Raw genomic sequence first — 26,446 nt, 5'->3', positions numbered from 1 at the left:
ATACCAGTAAAACTGTTATTAATAGTATTATTAATTATTATTATTATTAATAATGATAACAATAATGATACTAATAATACTTATTATTTAATCTTTTATATATTATGTATTCTAATAATAATAATAGTTATCATTATTATCTAATAATGTTAATGTTTATTTAATCAAAATGTGTATTTAACCACTACATTAATATGGTTCAATGTGTGTCTTCATCTAAGAGGTGGAAACCCTTGCAATAGTACAACACAATAGAATTGGATTATTTTGGTCATCATAATATGATCTGTGTGTATCTGTGAGATGCAGAGAGAGCCTGCAGTCATATCTGCTGGTTGGAGGACATTAACAGAGACTGAAGGCTCTCCTGCTCCCAGTGCTGGTGAAGGAGTGATCGGAGCGAGGGATGAAGGAGGAGAGAGGAGGACAAGAGCTGTCAGGCTGCATTACAAACACAGCAGCTCTACAGAGACACCATTTACAGCTACACCGCTTCTCAATCAGCGCCATTATTATAGGGCACAATACTAATGACTAGAGCACTGGGAGAATGAATGCTCCATCCTCACCTTCAGTCAAATATCATCAAATCTATTATAAGAGAGTGCAGATATCATCAGTTAGCTATCAAGACATGCTGAAAACTGCAGAATTGAGATTCTCAATTTGACTGTAAAGCCTTCACTTCATATTTTTATGATTTGTTTTTGCAGTTGAAGTCAGAATTATTAGCCCCCCCCCCCCTTTTTTTTTTTTCTTTTTTAAATATTTCCCAAATGTTGTTTAACAGTGCAAGGAATTTTTCACAGTATGTCTGATAATATTTTTTCTTCTGGAGAAAGTCTTTTTCTTTTATTTCAGCTAGAATAAAAAAAAATTATAATAATTAATCCTTTTACGGTCAAAATTATTAGCCCCTTTAAGCTCTATATTTTTTTCGACTGTCTACAGAACAAACCATCGTTATACAATAACTTGCCTAATTACCCTAAGCGGCCTAATTAACCTAATTAACTCAGTTAAGCCTTTAAATGTCACTTTAAGCTGTATAGAAGTGTCTTGAAAAATATCTAGTAAAATATTATTTACTGTCATCATGGAAAACATAAAAGAAATCAGTTATTAGAAATGAGTTATTACAACTATTATTTTTAAAAATGTGTTAAATCTTCTCTCCGTTGAACAGAAATTAGGGACAAAAATAAACAGGGGAGCTAATAATTCAGGGGGTTTAATAATTCTGACTCCAATATTTAGTCTTTATTACACATTTTTCACCAATATTTATGTTTTCAAATTATATATATGATATACTTTTCTATGGAATAGAAAAATAGAAAATTGAAATATAGTAAATTATAAATTAGATAAATTGGGTAACACTTTAAAATAATGGTCTACTAGTTAATGTTAGTTAATGTATTTACTAACATTAACAATTAGTAATACATTTATTACTGTATTTATTCATCTGTGTTAATGTTAGTTAGTCTTATTTAACATTAACTAATGGACCATTACTTTAAAGTGTTACCATAAATTGTATTACATAACATTATTACACAGTATTGAAAAATTATTATTATTGTTATTATTATTATTACAATTATTATTAGGAATGTTATTTAATATAATGCATTATAACAATTATTATAAATCTTTTTGTTGTTGTATATTGAATCATTATCATAAATATTTGATAATAATACTACTAACTACTACTACTACTATACTACTACTAATAATAATCTTATACTCAATTTTATTTTATACTCATAAAATGTATTAAAAATGCTAATTAACTGAATGCAATAAAAAGCATTAAAATGAAAATTAAATACAAATACATCAGCATCACAAAAAATAAACACTTGTTGCTCTTAAAGGTGCAGTATGTAAGTTTGACACCCAGTGGTTGAGCTAGGTATTGCATTCCTGGTTCAAAACATGCCAAGCGCAGGTTTCCAGATTGAGGACCAAACAGGACTGTCGGGCCTAAAGGCTGACTTAAATCATGTTCTATATAAAAGCAACGGCATGCGATAGAAGGTATATTCTCCATATTAAAAGGAGTTTTTGTTCTAACCAATACCTGAAATGTATATTTTAGAAGCGGCTTTTATTTCTTGTAGTTGCACAACAGAAAACTGACTGATCACCTCAGGTACACCTCATTCACCTCCTGCAGTGTTAAATGCTAATAATGTGAGTTTGAATGCTATTTTACATGACATTTATTGCCGCACTACTGAAAGCAGCAGCAGATAGTTCACCTCAGATCTTGAAAATAAAATAAACTGTTTGAAATTGAACTTTAGAACAGTGACTCAAAACTAACACATACAGTATCAGTGATCCGACATCTACATTTAATAATGTTAAAGAGGTTTAATATGTATTAATTAGATTATAAACCCTACCATATCACTGCAAATTTTGTCATGTATTGTGTTGTTAGGACACGGGGCTACAATGTAACCTGCTCACCTAATGTTTATGTTCATGACATTTATATTATTTGCTAATTAATAACCTCCTCATGTGGAACTCTGAATCTGCGTCTCATTTTGGAGTGTGCTACTGTCCACCGGAAGTCGCATTTCGGTCAGAAACGCATACTCTGATAGCCTTTCTGACTGAGTGAATGAAATATACAGTTTTCCACCAAGCCAACTCGAGATGCTGAAATATAATTGGCTAAAGTGGCATTGGGTGGATTAAAAGAACCAAAAGAGAGCCGCTCCGGCAAGAAAAGAACATTTTCAAAGCAGAATATCTGACTTCAGCATTATTTTTCAGATAAACAAGAATGTTCACTTAGCAGGTTTCTTAAATATCTGCAAACATGTTATGGTATTTTTATGCTTTAGAAGAGTGAAAAACTTACATACAGCACCTTTAATATATCATGAGTCCACATAATTACTCACTTGTCTTTGCCCACACACACACATACACACACTAACTCTTCCACATCCAGCCTCTGCATGTGTAGGCAAAGGTAGAACACAACCATCCCACATGTTCCCAGTGTTTCTGACCTGTGTCTCTGGAATGGACGTGGCCCAGGTGGTATCGCTGGGCATCTCCATGTTCAGCCGCACTGCTGGCAGCCAGAATAGCGTGAAGACCACTGTCCCGGGGCAGTGTGAAACTGCGGTGTTTGCTCCCTATTCCACCTCCGTCCATGGTTTCACCTCTTCCTAAAGCAGGGATGGGTTTTGGGCTGGGCTGGGTGGGCGTAGTGGGTGGGATGAAGTGTTCAGTGGGCATCCCGTGTTGGGCAGGGAGTGTGGACTGGCGCCGGAGCTCGACAGGTACGGTTCTGTTGGAGTCCACGAACACGGAGTCATCCAGAGGCAGAGTCTGCAGGAAATGGAGGCCGGAGCTGGTTAGGGGCGTCTCGATGAGGTCCTGCCATGAACGCCGCTGGCTGGCAGACTTGCGACCCGGGGAGCTAGCACTGCTCACACTGCCCCCTTGTGTCTCAGAGAGAGGAGAGCGGGACTGGACCGTCTCAGTGGATGGAGGACGGATGTGCTGGGAGTCCTGAAACGGACTCACCTGAAAGAAAGGGGGACAATAGATAGAGAAGTATGATACAGTTTGGTACAGCACAGTACAATTCAGTACAGGACACCCTGATCAGCAACCAATGATGTCACCCTGATGTGTTTCCACTGACAACAGTACCCTTACACCTCATTCACACTACCAGTGACTTTGTAGCGGCCTTTTGCCCTGGGTGGTTATTGAAGTCGCTAGTGAGCATTCCCAACTTGAGGTTGCTTAGGGAATGGTAATGACAGTGAATGAGTTTTCTGGCCGCTGAATATAAACATTGTATAGGGAAAATACTAAATATGAATGGAATTGGTACATAAAACTTCTAATTACAAAGATATAGTAATAAGTAAAAAACATGTGTTGTGTCATTGCGGCTATTTTTATTTATTGTGGCGGACACTGCTAGACTGTGTCAACAGCATGGAAAATACAACCAGTTGGTGCAGGAGCTGAGAGAGGATCACGTGAGCTCTACTGATGATTGTTTTGGATGTTGCTCACCAAAGTCACAATTCATTTGTGTAAAGCTGAAGGATTCTCTAGTTTGTTGCATTGTTTGACACGCCAACATCTGTTGCCAATGGTCACTGACACTCATGTGCAGCAAAGTCGCTGTCGCTTGCTGATCTATGGAAGTCGCTCACTTCCCATTAAAATGAATGATCGCTTGTTGCTTTGTCGCTGCATGTCACTGGTAGAATGGTCTTTACTCGGTAGGTATGCAATCAAGATGTAATTTTCATCAATGCCATTCTCGATGAAAGAAAAAATCCATATGGGCCATTTACACATCCATGTTTACATACTGTAATAGTGTCCCCAGTGCATATCAAAAGGAAAAACATGAAAAGGACAACCCAGTAAATTTATTTTGGTAAAACTTCTATAAGCATGTCATTGAAATACTGCTCCCCAGAATAGTGTGCGTAGGCTCAGATAGATAGATAGATAGATAGATAGATAGATAGATAGATAGATAGATAGATAGATAGATAGATAGATAGATAGATAGATAGATAGATAGATAGATAGATAGATAGATAGATAGATAGATAGATAGATAGATAGATAGATAGATAGATAGATAGATTAAATAAATATATATATATATATATATATATATATATATATATATATATATATATATATATATATATATATATATATATATATATATATATATATATATATATATATACATACACATACAGGTGGTGTCAATAAGGCATGGATAAAGTGATGACAGTTGCATTTATTTTTTAATTATTGTTTAAAAAAATTTGTATTATATTGAGTTAAACATAACTTGACGATTCTTTAACATTTTACTCTACAATGTAAATTAGACACAACCATGTTAGAAATATGAATTTTGTCTGTGAGAGACTATTGATGTCTTTGAGAGTTTAGCGATATCCTGTTAGAGACTAGTGATGTCCTGTTAGAGACTGGTGATGTCCTGTTAGAGACTAGTTATGTCTTTGAGAGTCTAGTGATGTCCTGTGAGAGAATAGTGATGTCCTGTGAGAATCCAGTGAGGTCTTTGAGAGAATATAGTGATGTCCTCTGAGAGACAGTATGTTATAGTATGTGCTTTGGTGCACAAGTGCCGAAGTCATTCAAAGCTAGGACTTGTACACTTCCTAGTTATTTATCACAGCTTTAACCTTCAGAAGGTTAGTTGTAATGTATTTTTAAGATACAATCATTGCTGTTCTCTAAATTTGATGTGTTTTCCACAAAATAAAGAAGTGTTTGTTGAAGAGCATTGGTTATGGTAAAGCTACAACTTTAATTTTAGCAAATTTTGAATGCTGAAGATTTAAGGACCAAACATAATATTAAGTTTGGTCTTTAAAATGATAGCATGAACCAGGTCCTAATGTATATATCTTTTTTGGTCCAGACCAAACGAACCAAACTACAAACATAAACACCCTCTAAGTTGGTGTACTTTATGAGGTTGGTGTAACATAAATCCAGAACGAAGGACGGCTATAACAAGGGGGGGCATTTATATCCCTGTTTTCCATTTTCCCTGCTGTCTTCTTTTACAAGCTCACCGCTGTCAGCCTTAGTTATGCTCTGCGAAGATATAATGGTTTGAGACAGCAACACACACACACAAACACACAATTCTCTCGCTTAGGATTACGGGACTGATTTGCGTCTCCTTCATTAAGATTACAGAGGGCTGGAGCCAGAGGACCTCTTTAAAAAAGTGCATTTTGACTGAATTTACAGCGGCCACAATCATCCCCAGGGTCTAAATAATTAATGTGTCCTTCATCTCCATTCTCTCACACCTCATTCTTCATCCTGCTCTCCATCTCTTTGCCCTTGTCTTTCTGCATTGTTTTCCCTCATTTGTTTCCTTCGGTTTTAGTAATATTCACACAAAACATGCTACTGTTTTAATCAAAATGAATACTAATAGTCAGCAAGGATGCATTAAGGGGGATGTATCATGCCCTATTTCATAAGAATAAATAAATAAATAAATAAATAAATAACTAAATAAATAAATAAATAAATAAATCTCCAGTGTCTTCAGAATGTGTGTGACATTTCAGCTTAAAATACCCAACAGATCATTTACAATAGCTAGTCAAATTTCCTCATTTGAGAGTGAGCTAATTTTGTGCATGTCCCTTAAAATGCAAATGAGCTGCATGTTTCCAGAATAGGGCGGAGCCTTTACCTGCTATTCTGACACTCCAGAAACAACAAAACAGGTCAATCTCAAGAATTTGTACAGGGACCCAATCAATATAAAAAGTTACTTACGGAGGTGGGATGGGGGTAGGTGTCGTAGGGAGGTGGAGGACTATCCTGTTTGGTTGTTGAGCTGATGTGATCGCCGTCCTCATGATCGCTCTCGCTCCAGTAGTCTGAGGAAATGACAAAGAATATCCATTAAACACACAAGGGACTCTATGTATACTGAAGTGAGAAGGCAGCTGGTAAAAGTAACTTCATTCAAAAGATGTTTGTGTACTACTTGTAGTCATCGCTGTAGCATTTATTAATCAAATGAGGGCTAAGAAAGTTTTAATGATAAAATAAAAACTCATTTATTTTGACAAATGATGCAAAAATTACTTTTTAATACATTTATTGCAAATACAATTTCCTAAAGTGTCAAAATGATAACAATGATAATAACATTTTAACAGAGATGGGAAGCAATGAAGTACAAATACTTTGTTACTGTACTTAAGTAGATTTAGGCTAGCTTATGAAGCTAACTGATCAGATCACAAGTAAACAAGAGACTTATTCCAGTTCAAATCTTGCATTTAAATGGGGTTAGGCTAAAATCTTTTGTCCTCTTTCGATCATGGTAAACTGTACTTCTCTGATCTTTCAATCTAATACCACGAAAAAAACTTGTCATGTTTTTTAATGGTATGTTTGTCCAAAGCCCATTATTAACACTGAAATGATGTCTTACTTAAATGTCATCTATTTACATTTAGATGCCATATTTAACCTTAAATTTATATTATTTTAATGATCAGATTTTTCCAAATGCTGAATATCAAAGTATAACATTATTATTATTATTATTAGAGGCTACATTAAACTGAACCCAAAATGTCCAACAGGTGGCACCACATCTCCACCTTTGTCACTGAATTGTTCATTCAGATTAGTTCAAAACGGCTCATTTATAAATGAATTGAATCATTAGGAATGACTCGCTCAAAGATTTCTTGTTGACCTCATTTGTTAAGTGCTTCTTCAATGGTAATGCATTTAAATCTTTAATTTAAATAGTAACATAAGAGGTGTAAATAAAGTCTATACTGTTATCGATAATGTACAGGGAAAGCCACTTTAGTTTCACATTAGGCTATTTTAGGCTACTGTATATATTGAATGTCAGCTGTTGTACTCTTAAGAGCTGTGCAGTTTTGTGTCCAGGTAAGGATACACAGGGCAACCTTTTGAGCAGTGTTGTTAGACAATATTGTAGAGTGATGTTGTTTGGCTAGTTTGCAGCTGAAAATTGGCAACAAAATTTTTACCAAAAAATTAGAAATGTAAGTTATTTTGTGTAGATGTATACATGATGTGCAGTGTTACCACCTTCAATCTAAAACAGTTAGTAGTAATGAATACTTTTTTACGTAAGTAAATATTTCAGGCAGCACTTTAACTTTTAACAGAATCGTTTTAAACATGAGTATCTGTACTTTCACTTGAGTAAAAAAATGTGTTTACTTTTGCCATCTCTGCATTTTAACCTAAAATACATAAACTGATGTTACTATTCATAAAACAGAAATTTAAGCATAAAATAATTGATAATCATTTATTGGTTAACAATAATCAGTACTGAATAATGTATAAGTAATATTTACAATAGTTATAATTATTTACAATAATATAATAATAGCACACATAATAATAATAATAATAATAATAATAATAAAATTAAATTTATGCTGACTGCTAAGCAGAACTGTAATAATTAAAATAAATTACATAATATAGTTTTACAAATTTGTATTAATATTATTAATATTAATAATAATAATTCTTCTATACAACTCTATATAATAATTCTATATAATACTACTAATATTTAATCAGAACATAATGGTTTGTAGTATTTGGTTGTGTTGGTTTGTATAAGGATAAAATATAATAAAATATATTCTCAAGAAAATAGAAAAATAAATACATTTTTTTACTATTACAATTATTTACAGAAGTACTAGCTTTAAATACACTGAATATTAAGCAGAGCTTACAAATCTATAATCTGTGTTGTTAATGGTAAAAAGCCTAAATAAAATAAATATTAATTGTTACAAAATATTACAAACATTTATCAACAATAGAAAAATAAAACAACAATAATATTGATAATAATGTTTAAAATCAATAATTCAATTAATAAATAATGTAAAATGCTTATTTTCAAACAGAAATCAACGTCATTGCAACAAACAGGTACTTTATATTGGACCTTACATGTAGCATAACCTTTTTTATAACAGATGTTTGTGTAGGCTTCGTTTTCTTTTCATCGTCATAGCATGTCTTCATCAAATGATGGACAAGAACATTCTAATAATGATCTAAAAACAAATTTAGGATTAAAATACCTTCCCTCGTTTCAACTTAAACTCCCTATAAACACATCCAACATGTCATTCTTCATATTCATATATTTATGGGACGTGGAGAGCAGACCACACAGAGTCGGAGTGGGAGAATAATTGATCAGACAGGCTCAGCGGAGCATGAAGGCATCATCTCACCATGATCCTGTCGAATCCTCTTCTGCTCTGAGTGCGCCGCCGCTGCCATGTTCATCAGGCTGAGCCACCTGCCGGCAAACCGTACAGAAAACTGTCTTCAGTTCCTTGAAGATTTATTCTTAGTCAACAACATTTTTTTTCACAGTCACGGAAAAAAGCGATATCTAAGTAATAACCATTATTACACAGCTGTCTGTAAAACTTGATTCTGATTGGTCAGTCACAACATTCCAAGGTATGTTATTGCCAGATAACAACAGCTAAAATGCAAACACGCTTTCATCTGCATACTTTGAATCATCTTGACTGTCAATGAATACATTCACATCCATTTCCCCTTCTAGGGAACTTCAACACTGCGTCTAACCAGAACGCTAGGGGAACACCTCTTTTATACGCGTCTTGAAGCACATGTGAAATCAATCTAATGTAATTAAGCGGTGTCGTCAGACCAGAGAGTATAAAAGCCTGCACTGAGCCTTCAGTGTTAACTTCTTTGCTTTCAAGAAGCACGCACGTGAAAAAACACCCTCTCTGTGACCATTCATTACTGACTTTGCATACACAAAATACAAAAAAACTGACAAACTAGCTTTTTTGTTTTTGATATGGCAGAAAAAAAAAACTTTAAACGCTGTGTGCCTCCATGTCCCCGTTTTATCACGGCTGGTGACTCACATGATTTGTGTTTAGAGTGTTTGGGAGAGGAGCATGCCCTGGCAGCATTTGAGAATGCTGACTGTGTGCACTGTGATGCTCTCTCCCGCAAAGTGCTGCGTAGTCGGAAGGAGTTCTTTAATAAAACTCCCGCGGCTCGCGCTCCTCGCGGTTCGGGTCCCGCTCGTGCTGAGGCTGAGCATAGGCTCCGTTCATGGGGTTCCCAATTAGATTTAGCGGACGAGATGGAGACGGACTCTGTCCTTTCTCTTCCTCTATCCGCGAGATCTAATCCTCCCTCGGGAGTGTCAGAAGCACGCTCTGCGGTTTCTTCTGCGCCTCGTGGGAGGGCGGCGTCATCCGTTTCCGAGGAAACCGATGCTCCGCTACAGCAAAGCCAAAGAGGGTCGGGGGATCTGCCACCCCGGTCAGTAGAATATGAGGAGTTAGTGGAGGTGATTTCACGTGCTGCTGACAGGTTTGATGTAATAGACTGGCAGCCAGCACCTGAGCAGCAGCAGCTGCGTCTGACAGGAATGCTGGATGAGAGAGAATTACCCAGCAGAGTTGATCCTCCACTGAGGGACCTCCCCTTCTGTCTCGAACTACATCATGCGGTTTCTAAATCATGGAATAATCCGTATTCAGCTCGTTTAATGACACCAAAAACGGTTATTTATTCAGCAGTTCGTGGGCTGGGGGAAAAAGCATGTACAGAAATGCCAAAAATAGAAGAGGATCTAGCACGTCATCTTCGTCCAGATTTAAAATCTGCAAGGGTCCCTCCTTTGTCATCTAGACCATTAAGAGTCACATCTGGTCTAGATGCCTGCACAATATGTCAGTGTTGCAGGCATATCAGGCTGACCTAATAAAAGAGTGCTTAGATGGTGGGGGAGCAACACCCGAACAGCTTCGAGAAGCTTTAAGATTTAGCTTTAAGAGCTACTAAAGAGGCGGCCTCTAGTTTGGGGCGGTCTATGGCAACCCTGGTGGCTACAGAGCGGCACCTCTGGCTGACACAAGCAGAGGTGTCAGAAAGTGATAGAGCTATTTTTATGGACGCTCCAATATCAAGCTCAGGGCTTTTTGGTGACGCCGTCAATCGCGTCGCCGAATCCTTTGACCGAGTGAAAAAACGCTCTAGCTCCCTCGGTGACTTTCTCCCCCCAAGATCTAAAAGTCAGGGGGCTGCTAAAAGAAAGCCCCAGCCGTCAACCAGCTCCTCATATCGGGCGGTACAAAAGGAGAGTGTGGCGTCTCGGGCTCCCCCTCAGGAAAAGAGGGCCTGGAGAGCACGCTCTCAGCCTGAGCCTTCCTCAAAAAATCTCACAAGGAAAATAGTAATTTCCAGGAAGGCGAAGGATAAAAGGAAGTCCTGACGTGTTGGGAGTCAGGCTTCCCAGGGCCCCCCCTGGACATCGAGAGCGCCATTCGGCGCCCTCATTGAACCAGGGTCCGCGGAGAAAGGGATTTTTGTCTCCCGGGGTGGGCATTCCTCAGTGTCTGAGGGCATTGGGGACCCCACCCCCTCTTCGGAGGGTCCAAGAGCAACCAGAGGCCAGTCTCGAGAGGCTGGTACCACTAGCACATTTTTTGGCAGCGTGGAAACACCTGCCGATGGTGTCTCAGTGGGTCCTGTTCACGGTGGAACACGGCTACAAAATACAGTTTTGTGCACGGCCACCTCACTTCAACGGTGTTACACCAACCATAGTGAAGCCAGAACAGGCTCTGGTTATGGAACAGGAAGTACTGGCTCTATTATAAAAAGGCGCGATAGAGCGTGTTCTCCCACTCAACAGAGAATCAGGGTTTTACAGCCGGTATTTTATAGTTCCCAAAAAGGATGGGGGACTGCGTCCCATATTAGATCTGAGAAATCTAAATTGGTCCGTCGGGGCCCTCAGGTTCAGGATGTTAACCATCAAAAACGTGGTGTCACAAATTCAGTCCGAGGACTGGTTTGTGACAATAGACCTGAAAGACGCATACTTCCATATATCCATCCTTCCCCAACACAGGAAGTACCTGAGGTTCGCTTTCGGGGGCGAAGCGTTCCAGTATCGGGTTCTTCCATTCAGTCTAGCTCTGTCACCTCGAACCTTCACCAAAGTAGTCGAAGCGGCACTAGCACCACTTCGTATGCAGGGTATACGTATCCTAAACTACATAGACGATTGGCTAATTCTAGCTCAGACTCACGATATGGTAGTTCGACATCGAGATGTCGTTCTTACCCATATCAGAAGGTTGGGGTTTCGGTTGAACACCGCAAAAAGTGTGCTTGTTCCAGCCAGGACGACCATTTTTTTAGGTGTGCTATGGGACTCCATGACGATGCGAGCACGTCTGTCCCCGCCACAAATCGCTTCGATTCAGTCAGCCGTACACAGAGTCAAACTAGGCCAGTTCATCACTGTGAAACACTTTCAGAGAGTGTTGGGTCTCATGGCAGCAGCAGCCAGCATGATTCCGTTTGGTCTGCTGTACATGAGACCCCTGCAGTGGTGGCTCAAATCCAGGGGGTTTTCCCTCAAGGGGAATCCTTTCCGCATGATCAAGGTGTCGCGGCGCTGCCTTCGAGCCTTAAGTATGTGGAAAATGCCCTGGTTCCTGTCCCAGGGCCCAGTGTTGGGGGCTGTCTGTCATCGCGTCATGCTTATGACAGATGCTTCTTTAACGGGCTGGGGAGCAACCCTGAGGGGGCTTCCTGCAGCGGGACGATGGGGAGAACATCATCGTTCTTGGCACATAAACTGCCTGGAGATGATGGCCGTGTTTCTGGCCTTAAAACACTTTCTCCCCGATTTAAGGGGCCATCATATTCTAGTCCGCACGGACAACACATCGGTGGTCGCTTACATCAACCATCAGGGGGGTCTGAGGTCTCGAATGCTATGCAAGCTGGCACATCGGATCCTCCTGTGGGCCCAGAACAAAATTCTGTCCATCAGGGCAATGTATGTCCCGGGCCATCTGAACAAGGGAGCAGATCTCCTGTCGAGGCAGGGGGTGAGATCCGGGGAATGGAAACTTCACCCCGAGGTGGTGGAGACCATTTGGGAAAAATTCGGGAGAGCGCAGGTAGACCTGTTTGCTTCCCAAGAGACCACGCATTGCATACTGTGGTTTTCTCTCTCGCATCCAGCCCCTCTGGGATTGGATGCCATGGTGCAGACGTGGCCGAGGCTTCGTCTGTATGCTTTTCCCCCGGTCGCTCTGCTCCCAGGAGTCCTGGAGAGGGTCCGTCAAGACGGGATTCAGTTACTGCTGGTAGCCCCGTTTTGGCCTACGAGAATTTGGTTTTCAGACCTCATAGCCCTGCTGGCGGGTCTCCCGTGGGAGATCCCCATCAGGAGGGACCTTCTGTCCCAGGCGGGAGGAATGATACTTCATCCCCAACCAGACCTGTGGAAACTGTGGGTGTGGCCTCTGAGGGGGCCCACCTCATAGAGTATGGACTGTCAACCGAGGTTGCTCAGCCTATTCTAAGCTCCAGGGCTCCCTCCACAAGGAAGCTTTATGCCCTAAAATGGGCTCTCTTTTCAGCTTGGTGTAGAAAACACCAGCTGAACCCAGTCAGCTGTCAGGTAGCCTCAGTGCTGGAATTTCTCCAAGATCGCCTGTCTGCTGGGTTAGCTGCATCCACTCTGAGAGTGTATGTTTCAGCTATAGCGGCCTACCGGTCCCCCCTAGATGATGAGTCACTAGGGCAGGACCCGCTTATTCGTCGCTTCCTACGTGGAGCCATAAGGCTAAGGCCTGTCAGCACACACAGAGTACCGACATGGGATTTAACATTGGTGCTCGAGGGCATCTCTGTTCCCCCATTTGAGCCACTGCAGGAGGCTTCAGATAAGTTTCTGACATTAAAAACAGCTTTTTTATTAGCTATTTCTTCTGTAAAAAGGGTTGGTGACCTCCAGGCTCTGTCGGTTGCACCTTCATTTCTGGAGTTTGCTCCGGGCATGTCCAAAGCCTTTCTTTATCCCAGACCTGGGTATGTGCTGAAGGTGCCCACTCATGTGGCGAGACCTGCTGTGCTGCAGGCCTTTAATCCTCCCCCATTTCAGTCGTCGGACCAAGAGAAATTGAATTTACTCTGCCCAGTTAGGGCTCTGGATACGTATGTTAACCGGGTTATCAACTGGAGAAAGAGTGAGCAGTTACTGGTCTGCTTCGGACCCTCAAAGAGGGGGAGTCCGGCGAACAAGCAGACTATAAGTAATTGGATAGTTGAGACTATCTCAGTTACCTATCAGGCTGCTGGACGTCCCGCACCTAAATTTAAGGCCCACTCCACAAGGGCTGTAGGGGCCTCTAAAGCTTCTATTTCGGGCTCTGCCCTTTCTGACATTTGTTTGGCGGCAGGATGGTCGACGCCACATACATTTGTGCGTCATTATCAGCTCGATGTAGACCCCTCACCAGGGTCCTCTGTTCTCACTGCGTAGTGTGCGTTCACAGTCAGCAGTGAATCTGGCCTAGTGGGTATTGCGTTCCCCTAGCGTTCTGGTTAGACGCAGTGTTGAAGTTCCCTAGAAGGGGAACGTCTCAGGTTACGTATGTAACCATAGTTCCCCGAGAGGGAACGAGACACTGCGTCTTCCGCCATACTCTCTTCTGCCTGTTACTTCTTTCAAGCAAATTTGAAGTTAACACTGAAGGCTCAGTGCAGGCTTTAATACTCTCTGGTCTGACGACACCGCTTAATTACATTAGATTGATTTCACATGTGCTTCAAGACGCGTATAAAAGAGGTGTTCCCCTAGCGTTCTGGTTAGACGCAGTGTCTCGTTCCCTCTCGGGGAACTATGGTTACATACGTAACCTGAGACGATTTATATGTTTGTTTGTCATGCTGCTGTTTTGCGCCATCTAGTGACTGAATAATATATAGGTTAGTGTATGCTCTATTTAGATGCTCCATTCTGTTAGCTTTGCGTTTAATCAATGGTTAAATATACTGCTTTTGAAAAACTGTTATGTAATTAAGGTTTAAGGTTTTAATGACTAAAATTAAAGGGCATTTTTGTCAGAAGACTAAAGGTGCACATAAGGGCTGCACAATATATCGTTTCAGCATCGATATCGCAATGTGCGCATCCACAATAGTCACATCGCAAGATATTCAATGTTAAGTCTGGATTATAGTTGGCCAAGAGCAACAGAATTGTATTTAATTACTGTATTTATGTGTTATTTCTATTTACATTTCAATGCGACAGTAAGATTTTCTGTTCATAGCTAATACAACCTGTATATAATGTTGATAGTACATCCATCTGTAAATATCACCATCGTTTTTCTATAACTGCACTTTATAACTTATACCTGTATCCTGCACTTGCTGCTATTGCACTGCTGGTTAGACGTAAACTGCATTTCGTTTCCTTGTACTTGTACATGTGTAATGGCAATAAAGTTGAATCTAATCTAATCTAAAAAATTATTTTGCTTACCCCACTGGCAGATCGTTTTGTTTGTTTTGAGAAACAAATCTCATTTCTTCCTCACTTCCTTATTTCTTCTTATTTTATATGTTAAAAACAAAACAATATTTTTACTGTATTTATTTCGCAATATTTTTAGCAGAAAATTATTTCTAATATCGTAATGCAGATTTTTCCAATATTGTGCAGCCCTAGTGCACAATGAATCAAAAATTTTTGTCCATAATTTTTACAAGTTAACAAATAAATTCGACATCACATTGTGCCAATCGAATTGACACCATAGGCCCAATCATACACCTGGAGCAATAAGGCGCAAGACGTGTTTGGCACGATTTGTTGCTATTTTTAGACCAGCGAAGCAGCAATTTTCGCATTTTGCGCCACATTGTTTAAATAGCAAATCCATGTGCGCCACTTTGTGGACTCATGGGTGTTCCAGTCTAAAGATGAGGTGTGTTAAGGCGCATTGTTGGCGCGTTGCTATTTTGAGGAACTGAAATAGACTGCGCCACTGACTAACTGAAAGCAGCTCTAAAGTCCAGCGCAGAGTGCATTAGTTATGCACCTACACAGGTCCAAAACACTTACACATGGCTTAATACAAACAGGATGTACAGCGATACACAAATATTTTTACATATGAAAAAATTAAAGGATTAAAATATTTTAAAAGTATATTATTTTCTACATAAATATAAAAAACACTACCTAAAATGCCTTCTTCATGTCGGGGGTCTTTTTCCAGTTTATTGATGACAATTTGCACTTGTATAAAGTTATTATTAGTAGCAGTATTGTTTATTATATGCATATTTATATTTGTTTTAATAAAAACAAGTTTAGATTTGCCCATCTGTCAGGTTTTGGAGACGTATGCATCACCATATGGGGCATAAGAATAGGACGTGTTTGGATATAACTCAGTTGTTTGACCACACTTCATTATTATTGTTCATTTATTAATTTGCTGGAAATTAGAACTGAAATTAGTAATAGTTTTAAAACAAATCTTTGTGCTTAACAAAGAAATCAAATATGTAGACTAATGGATGTCTTCAGTGGAGTGCGTATGACACCGTTTCCTTGTCCATGAAAGTAAAGGAGTAAAGTAAAGAGTAAAAGTAAAATGAAAGTAAAGACGCTGAATGGAGGAGGTTAATTCTTTATCCTCGCGCTGCAGATAGTCTGTTTAACTGTTTTCTCGCTAGTGAAGCGTTCAGTTTTTTCACTTACAAAGACGCCATGTAAATAGCAAATGCGTCATGGTGCAACGCAACTGACTCTAAAAGGGAATGGGAGATGAGACTGTGATTGGTTTAATGCATGTAATGCTCAAAACACATCCAGAACTCATTAAGAGATTAAGCACAACCCTTTTAGACCATGCGCTAGTGTGCAAAGCGTATTTTTCCATCCTTAAAATAGCAAAAGTAGATTTGGACATGCTCTTCATGCTCTTCTGTCTTTAAACTTTGTGCCTAGATCATTTAAACAGAGCCCAATGTCTCTGAAACTTCGGCCTTCATAAAAAAAATCAAGTCGAGTTGAGCAAAAGGCAGTGACTGGCGTACCTCTTCCCTGCTGCTGTTTGGTGTGTGTGTGTGTGTGTGTGTGTGTGTGTGTGTGCGCGTGTGCGCGTGTGTGCGCGTGTGTGCGTGTGTGTGTGTGTGTGTGTGTGTGTGTGTGTGTAATCTGTGAAGTATCACAAGAAATGTATCAAAATTCCACTGATTTCCTGAAATAAACTTTGCATTTGGGGATAATCCAACTGTACATTCTCTCTATGCAGTATTGGATAAATAAACCATGTAGCTTATTCATCTTTCTATTTTGAAGAATACAGAGGAGAACAAGGTGTCTCTGCTTGAATTCACTCTGAAATGTTTTGCGTTTTTTTCTGAATGGATTAATTAATACAAACAGACAAATGTTTCAGACACGAATACAAAAATAAACGCCTATGAAAATTTCAGACTTCAGACCTTAAGACTAATCAAATTTTGCTGTCAAATCTAACGTCGGCTGAAAACACTCTGCAGTGACCTGAGGAACTCCTCATGCTGCTCAAATACAGACTCTTTCGGGACGCCTCTAAAATTAGTATCTGATCAGCGGAGAGAACAGTAAATGAGATTCAGGAGCCTGTGTGTGAGCGTTCATCACAAATTGACAGAGCCTCAGAGTACATTACGAGTCTTTTTTCTGTTTCCACAGGGATGCTGGAATGTTTCCTTTCATCCTACCTGTTCATATCCTCAACGTTGTCTGCAGCGAAGTAGAAGCTCTTGATTTTAGGATGGCAGGCCTTAAAAGCACTGAAAGCAAGCAAGAGAAACAGACTTAATCAAAACAAGTTACAGTAATGTTGACAGTAGTTTAACTTTTTGGTTGAGGATTGTTAAGACTGCACAGAATAAGACATCTGAGGAAGATTCAATAATATCAGTTTGAAAGGAGCAATCCACTTCCAGACGATGGTCACCATTGAATTCCTTAGTATTTTTTTCACTTGTCATACACGTTTGGAACAAGTAGAGTATGAGTAAATGTTAAATCTGTAAATGTGAGTTAATTTACAGTATTTTGGAAATGAACTACACCATTATTTTAGGTTCAATCTTATTCAAATCGACTTTCACTGTTTACTTTTGCATCGATAATTCACATGTTGCCTCAAAATGGCTATTCTGTAAAATTTCCGACATAAATGTATGTTTTGCAATCTGAAGAATTAATGCATTAATAATTGTTGTACATTATTCTATACATATATATATAATTTACTGCACGCATTATGATAGATCTATAAAATATATTTGAGAATGGCTTAAATTGAAGTGCTGTAAAAAATGTGAGAATTTTTTTATAAGGTATTTATGACATAATATAATGTCCAACAATGGATCTCACTTAGAAATTTAAAACTTTCCTTATAATTAATAAGTATATTGTTTGAAAGGATTTAATTGGTGTTGCAGTATTATAAGCTTTAACACAGAACTTATAAATGACACACCTCATACATCCAACAACTGTTATTCCAACAACTTATATTTATTCCATTCTTTTTTGCTGATTATTATTGAAAACAAACATAATATTGTATTCTCATGTATAGAACATCCAGTAGGCATAAATATTTCCTCCAGTAAATATTATAACAAATAAATAACAAGTCTAATATATCCAGATACATCAGAATAATGTAGCTACTAGCTAACAATGTTTAGATCCTTTATTTTATTGACGTTTTCATTTGCATTCAGCAATTACTCACAATAACTGCCAGTCAGAAATCGTGCCACAGAAAAACCCTGCACGTCATGTGAATTAACCAAAGCACATTAGTGGCTAAACTAAGGTCTTCTCTTTCCAACAAAAAAATTAGAGCGTTGGTCTTAAAGAAACAGTGGCAGGGAAATGAACATAAATATCATGTTGCCAAATGGCAACACCATGCGGTAGAGGGTTAAATTTGAATAGAATTCATTAATTCATTTTCCTTTGGCTTAGTCCCTGATTTATCACGATCACCACAGTGGAATGAACTGCTAACTAGTCTTGCATATGTTTTACACAGCGAATGCTGTTCCATCCGCACCACCGGTACTGGGAAATAATATAATTCAGCATCATGTATTTTCTTAAATGTATTTACTCTTGCACTGCATGTAGTATAAACAGCTGAAAGCAAAATTATCAACCCTTCTGTGAAATTTTTATTCTTTTTCATATATTTCCCAGATGCTGTTTAACAGATTTTTAATGTAAATTCTTCAACACATTTTTAAACAAAAAAAAATTAATTAATTAATTAATAATTCATTTCTAATTACTAATTTATTTTGTCTTCCCCATTATGACAGTATAATATAGTTTTCTAGCTATTTAACAGTATTTAAAGTATTAGAGTATTTCTAGTATTCAGTTTAAAGTGCATTTTAAAGGGTTAGTTTAACTAGGCAAGTTAGGGTAATTAGTCCATTGGACAACAGTGGTTTGTTCTGTAGCCAATCAAAACCACATAATTCCTTAAGGGGAATAATAATTTTGACCTTAAAAGTATAATATTTTATATTTTATACTTATTTTTTTACTTATTAAAAATATAAGTATATTTTAATTTTTATACTTATAAAAACATGTTTTATACCAGCCAAACTAAGAAATAACACTTTCTCCCATAGGAAAAAAACATAATAGGACATACTGTGAAAATGCCTTTGCTCTGTAAGACATTACTTAGGAAATATCTGATAAAGAATTAAAATTTCACAGAAGAGCTATTGTTTTTAACTTCAACTATGTGTGTAGGCAAAATTATTAGCTCTTTTGTCACAAAAGAGCTAATAATTTTGCCTACACACATAGTTGAAGTCAAAAATAATAGCTCTTCTGTGAAAATGTCAATTCCATTTCTGCAGAATAAACTGTCGCTGCATGCAAAACATTATACTGTTTTTGCTTTGTTTTTATTTTAAGCCATTTCAACCTTTAGTTTTGATAATACTCACAACTTCTTGCGACATTCACTGGCCTGATCAATGTTGAACTCTGGCAGGCTGACGAAGCCCTCAGCCTTCTCATCCTGAGGAAGAACAGAGCAATGAAGGACTGAGAAATGCTGACAGTAAATAGAGTTCAGGTCAGCAGTCAGCTGTGTGTTTTCCTCACCTCTTCATTGGTGTACCAGTACAGGCAGGCATCTTTCAGCACCACCCAGTACTTTTTCCACTTCTGAGAGAAGTAGCTCTTGGCGTCCTTCTTCTTCCAGAGCCAGCCTTCACAGTCTCCCTGACCCAAATCCCTGCAGGAGATTCTCCTCTTACTGATGGAGGGCAAAGACCCGGCTGAGAGCCACAAACACACAGAGAGAGAGAGAGAGAGAGAGAGAGAGAGATGAGAGAGAGAGAGAGAGAGAGAGAGAGAGTCAGCACAGGCAGAAACACAATCACAACAGGGACTTTCTTTATGTGCTATAAAAAAAACAATGGACAGCAAATATAATTTTCATAATACATGAACATTGTGTTTAATAGTCTATTCATAATATATTCATAATACCTTGTACATAATATATCAATTTATTTTTGAAATGTCAAACAAAACAGCAACGTTAAATGATTTAAATCAATATCATATCATTAATATCATTTTAACAATAATAATTGAATTAAGTAAAACAAATAGATGTACAAATATTTGTTCTAGATTTCTTGTTAATATATAATTGTACTAATTGTATTGATGGCAGCACGGTTGCGCAGTGGGTAGCACAATCGCCTCACAGCAAGAAGGTCGCTGGTTCGAGCCCCGGCTGGGTAAGTTGGCATTTCTATGTGAGTTTGCATGTTCTCCCCGTGTTTGCGTGGGTTTCCTCCGGGCGCTCCCGTTTGCCCCACAAGTCCAAAAACATGTGGTATAGGTGAATTGGGTAAGCTAAATTGTCTGTAGTGTGTGTCAATGAGTGTGTATGGATGTTTCCCAGTGATGGGTTGCAGGTGGAAGGGCGTCCGCTGCGGAAAACATATGCTAGATAAGTTGGCAGTTCATTCTACTGTGGCGATCCCAGATTAATAAAAGGACTTAGCCGAAGAGAAAATGAATGATGTATTAATAATAGTTTTATTAGGTTCAATACTCGATTAGTAATAATTATTTATTATTATTTATTTATTTATTTATATATTAATATTGTTTATTGTACCTTAATATTTTTTAACTTCTTCAAAAAAAAATTATTATAATTATTTTACAAAAATACTGTTTAAAAAGTAAAACCTACTGTATACAAAATGTTTATTGAGGGATTTATATGAAGGATGATTTCATAATATACAAAATAAATTAAATAGAAAATAAAATAATATTAAATAATAATTGTAGAACATTAAGAACTTAGAACTCTTATATATACTCTCTCTCTCTCTCTCTCTCTCTCTCTCTCTCTCTCTCTATATATATATATATATATATATATATATATATATTATAAAGTATTGTGTCATGAATACTATATATACAGTATATTGAACTGTAATTATAATAAAGTTATTAATAAGTATTTAACAGAATGTTGCATACTTATTTATTAATTATAATTGAATTGTTTAAAAATAAACACTGTTAACCCAATACATGCATGAGATTCTGAAAGCAAAACCTACTGTACACAATTTAAAAAATATCTTGTATGAAACTGTGAATAAATAAATATGAATGAATATAATTACTGGAAAAAAATTGTTCTGAAATTGTTTTCAAAATGTTTTTGCATTTTTCACTATATAACAGACAGAGAACCCGATCTGAAATCATATGCAAACATGACTTTAGAGCTAGCAGAACATTTAACATTTAACATCTCACCTCTTAACTTGTTTTTCTTTGACCTGGAGAGCACGGACGACCGGTCGAATGTCTGAAACATAATAAATATAGTGTGTAAATCACTTCACGCTGCATCTCTTAATCGTGAATAATTTATGCAGTTGTCTTACGAGATAAACAGATGAGGTTTCAGAAGTGGGTGTGGCCAGTGAGTCTGGTGGCAGCATGTCCATCTGGAGGGTGGGGACTAGAGCATAGTGGGCGGGGCTTCCTCCTTTCTCACTCTTCCTTCTACTGCGGCGACTGCTGCGACGTCCAGTGTGAAACTCCTCCGTCTTATCCTCACTCACATACCGCAGCAGGGAGTTTTCTGTTCAGAAATGTGTGGGGGATTATGAAATTGGACAAACTATATTCTGAATTGTGCTCTTAATGTGCCCTATTATGCTGTTTTAAGGTGCCTAATTTTGTTTTGGTGGTCTCCAACAATAGGTTTACATTCCTCTAAAATCAAAACCACTTTCAGCCTAATCTCTTTTTTCACAAGGCCATGATGAAATAGTTCATTAAAGGACAGAGTCTGTCAAAACCCCACCTTTCTGAAAGTCTACACTGCTAGGTTTGTCAGATGACCAAGTCTGTTGTGATTGGTCGACAGCTTAAAGAAGCACTCCACTTTTTTTGGAAAAGGCTCATTTTACAATTTACATATGAGTTAAAAAGAGTTCTATCATTTTTAATCCATTCAGCTGATCCTTGGGTCTGGCAGAAGCACTTTTAGCTTAGCTTAGCATAGATCATTGAATCAGATTAGGCCATTATTATTTCACTTAAAAATGAGTTTTGAAAGTTTGCCAATTTAAATCCTGTCTCTTCCATAGTTGAATCGTGTAGTAAGAATGACAGAAAATGAGAAGTTGCTATTTTCTAATTCATTATTTCTAGGAACTATATACTCTCATTTTGGCGTAATAATCAAAGAATTTTGCTGCCGTATCAAGGCTGCAGCAGGCACAATGCTATTGTACACCATCAGCCTTAGTACAAGATATAAAGTATTAAGCTTTAAATAAGTATTTAATAATAATAAGTATTGAGTTAAGTATTACTTTTTTGTCATATTTGCCCATTAGTGAGATGTTAATGGTCTAATTCGATTCAACAATCTACCGTATGTTAGGCTAAGATAAAAGTGCTCCTTAGTGGTCGTTAAAAATCCCAGGATGTCTTTCGAAAAGGACTATGGGTTTAACCCCGGCATCCTGGCCAAATTTGCCCACTGGCCTCTGTCCATCATGACCTCCTTACCATCCCCATATCATAATTAGCTTCATCACTCTGTCTCCTCTCCACCAATCAGCTTGTGTGCTGTCTGGCGCAATATGGCTGCCGTCGCATCATCCAGGTGGATGCTGCACACTGGTGGTGGATGAGGAGATTCCCCTCAATGTGTAAAGTGCTTTGAGAGACTAGAAAGATGCTATATAAATGTAAGGAATTATTATTATGAAGTGTGTCAGAATCTCAACGCTTAATACTATAGGAACTTCAGCTTCCTCAGCACTCCTAATCTCAAAGATTGATACAAACACTTGATTTTTCTGTATGAATTAGAGCATGACTGCACACCCCTCATACGTGCATACGAAGCAGTATTGATGGTTGAAGTAGACATCTTTCATAGGCAGCCAATGAAGAACAAAAATTGAAATGTAATTTTTTTTTTATAAATGGAGCAAGTAAACATTGTTCACAGACAACTCTTTTCAGGCATTGCAGAATCAGTTAGTTTGTTAGGAGAAAGTAACTCCATATATCCCACACTTTGATCTATGAAACTTCACAGACCTTTTACATTTACAAACAGCTATGTTATACAAAAGGTAATATTTGAAAAAAGGTCACCTAAAATGTAACAGATCAGCTTTTTAAATAATGTAATAATGTACAAAATCAAATTACTCAGAGGTCTCATGATCAAAGAACAAGGCTGAAAGATGGTGTGCTGCACATGTACAAATTTGATATAAATTCTGCCAGCGTTACTAAAGAAAGAATTCTCTCTGCTCCCACTCCTTCAGCAACAGAGCCAATGAGAAGCCAGCATCTTGGCAAAACCTCTGTGTTGGAGTTACCATGGCAATGTGAAACCAAAAAATCCCCAAATCTCAAACAAAGAGCCAGCAAGACTTTGGCAGACAGATTCCAGCACAATTGAAGTAAATATTGGGGCGGCGGACAATCTCATGACTTTAAAATGTGCCAGGGCTACAGTGACAAAATCAATTGTTAGCTTTAACCTGAGGAAAAGAAATCAAAACAACAGCTCCTCTATCCTCATCCACCCACACACAAACACACACACACACCTCTTCTGATCTCTTTTTTCAGCTTGGCTGGATCTTCATAGTCTCCAACCCAGTTATATTCCACAGGCATGGAGATGGGCCTCAGTCGTCCTAAAAAACAGGCACAGAGAAATCAAAACAAAATAAAAAAAATCAATAAATTACAACACATCCTGGGAGCAGATGAAGTATAACTCAGTAGTTAAGTTTACTCCATTTCAAAAGATGTGATGTTTATGCTTGTTTCCAAGAGCCTCTCTTCTATTCTGACACACTGACCCAATGCTTCTCATGTTAAAGGTAATGCTGAAAGAATAATTCTGTACAGTATGACAATGTGGTATGTAAATTTTTCATTCAAAGCCTAGTCAGATCTACATTGTCTATACTCTCAAACATACTTTATAATCAAACTATCACAACAGTGTAATTTTAATGACCTCGTCTGTCCATGCGATGACAGTTAAATTGTAGAGCATGTGCAAACACACCACTACCATCAGAGGCTTTCTTAAAAGGCTCATAAAAAGTGTTTCCTTTTTCTCTTTAGTGTGTCATGTGACTGTTTTTCCATGTATAAAATCTGAGGAATTACAAATCTCACACAAAATCACACACAAACGAATTCTTTCAGAAGAAAAGGCTGATCCAGACCTGCCAAAAAATGCTCAAGTGAATTCTCCCTCACATATCTGTGTCACTATGTGATAATCTTTACATAATGTTGCTTAACTGTCAGTTCAAAGAAAAGAGGTGTGCTTTCAGGTATCATTAGTGTTGCTGCAGACACTCAATGTTTTTTTTTTTTGACAAATCAAAACCACTTAATTTGGCATTCTGATACTGACTGTGCAATTCTAATTTAATATCAGAACAAATATCGAGAACAGAAATTGGACATTTGTAGGATTTAACAATTTGTCTGTGCAAAATACTGGCAGTTGTAAAAAAATTGTGGCCGATCAGACATAATTATTCTGCTTTTATTCAACAAATAATACACCTCAACTTCTCCTACACAGGAAAAGACCGGATGCTCAGCTGTTATCCGATTCCAAGGTATTTATGACACAAAGGAATTCTCAGAACTGGACACACAGAGAACTTCTATAAGCTTCTTGCTTAAGACTGATGCTTTTAATGAAAACTTTGTTCTCTGTTTATGTGTAATCAGGTGTTTTGCAACAAGTCTCTTGCTCATGTATTGATATTATGGTTTTAATACTCCTGCAATCAATGTTTAACTCTACCACAGCTAAACAAGATTTTAGATAGTTCATGTTTGATGTCCCTGCAAAGCTAATTTAGTGTACTGTATGATTGTTTATATTTCATGTTAATACGTGTGCAACTTATTAACATTTTAAGAAACTTAAACATTTCTGCACTGGCTTACACCCAGAATGCCTATGCAAATCACCCCGCTCTGGAACAAAGACTATAAAATGTGCCTTCTTATTGGTCAACTTGGCTCTGGAGGGTGGATACAAAACCATCCTTATAAAAGCTTGTGCATAAAACCACCACCCAGACTAGAACCCAGACCAGAATCCAGAACAATCCAGGAGAACCCCAGAGGGCTCCAGGGAACAGGCGTGGACCTGACAAAATAGGTTAACAGCACAGCTCAGACATTCCCATCTCCTATACCTTTCTTTCTTTCTTTTTTGAAAGTTGAGAGTCTAGTTAGGTTTAGTGCGCCATGAAACCAGTTGTCAACACGACTAGCAAAACTTGAAACGGCCAACAAAGGACAAAGACCTGACTACCAGCTAACCACGTGCTTAACAGTGGGAGTTCATCACATCAAAAAGGAATGCAAGTAACACTTCCAGAATTACCTCTGAACTGGTGTAAACTAAATGTAACCCTAAAGGGGTTATTTTTGGTTCGCTTGGTTTGGTCTTACTAAATCTGAGGTTTTTCCATCATTTCACTCTTTCAAACTCTTATTTTTCTTCCTTTACTCTTCTCTACAACTGTATAAATGTGTGTTTGTTTTGTGTTAGTTTGTTTTAGATCAGTCAATAAAGCTTCATTTGTACGAAGAAAGGTGCCTGTGCATGTTTATGAATCTAATTTGTTAAACTTCAATCTTGCTACTCTGCTTAAACATAAATGGGTTTTTATTTTTGATAGCAATAGCTGTAATTGAAGTTAACTGTCTGTTCGAACGATCGCTGGATGATTCGTTTGTTCTGATTTAAAGAGTTGATTCTTTTGAAGCCCTGTTCAAATGAATCTTCAATTCACTTTGAGCTAATTCGCTACACAGTTCATGCGGTATGTCATTCAGGTAAAGCATAATTTACATGAAAATTATGTTTGTACAACGAACATTTATATTACAATATTCATTTGTGTATATATAGCGATATACAGGGTGGGCCATTTATATGGATACACCTTAACAAAATGGGAATGGTTGGTGATATTAACGTCCTGTTTGTGGCACATTAGTATATGTGAGGGGGCTCATGAAAGAATAAAGTTATGTTAAAACCAAGCACACCATTGTTTTTCTTGTGAAATTCCCAATAAGTTTGATGTGTCACATGACCCTCTTCCTATTGAAAAAACAAAAGTTGGATCCAAGATGGCCGACTTCAAAATGGCCAACATTGTCACCACCCATCTTGAAAAGTTTGCCCCCTCACATATAATAATGTGCCACAATCAGGACGTTAATATCACCAACCATTCCCATGTTATTAAGGTGTATCCATATAAATGGCCCACCCTGTATATTGTTATATATATTGTGATTATATAGAGAAAAGTGTGCAGCACATATTTACAGATTCATCTCAGC

The 26,446-nt window shown here is 37.9% G+C and overlaps 1 protein-coding gene across 1 annotated transcript in view; it reads right to left on the bottom strand.

Moving 5' to 3' along the window:
- Positions 1 to 26,446, bottom strand: part of cnksr2b (connector enhancer of kinase suppressor of Ras 2b) — a 113,857-nt gene that overhangs the window by 8,677 nt on the left and 78,734 nt on the right. Inside the window, exons 12-21 of the mRNA XM_056446841.1 lie at positions 23,656 to 23,745; positions 21,457 to 21,656; positions 21,326 to 21,377; positions 19,631 to 19,806; positions 19,471 to 19,544; positions 17,200 to 17,271; positions 8,841 to 8,908; positions 6,355 to 6,458; positions 5,723 to 5,737; positions 3,042 to 3,564 (exon numbers count right to left, since the gene is read on the bottom strand). Coding sequence (XP_056302816.1) covers positions 3,042 to 3,564; positions 5,723 to 5,737; positions 6,355 to 6,458; positions 8,841 to 8,908; positions 17,200 to 17,271; positions 19,471 to 19,544; positions 19,631 to 19,806; positions 21,326 to 21,377; positions 21,457 to 21,656; positions 23,656 to 23,745 — 1,374 coding nt within the window. The remainder of the gene's footprint in view (positions 1 to 3,041; positions 3,565 to 5,722; positions 5,738 to 6,354; positions 6,459 to 8,840; positions 8,909 to 17,199; positions 17,272 to 19,470; positions 19,545 to 19,630; positions 19,807 to 21,325; positions 21,378 to 21,456; positions 21,657 to 23,655; positions 23,746 to 26,446) is intronic.

The sequence above is a fragment of the Danio aesculapii genome, chromosome 21 (assembly GCF_903798145.1).
Source record: "Danio aesculapii chromosome 21, fDanAes4.1, whole genome shotgun sequence".
Taxonomy (NCBI): domain Eukaryota; kingdom Metazoa; phylum Chordata; class Actinopteri; order Cypriniformes; family Danionidae; genus Danio; species Danio aesculapii.
The sequence above is the reverse complement of the archived record's forward strand: the minus strand, read 5'-3'. Positions and strand labels throughout refer to the sequence as shown.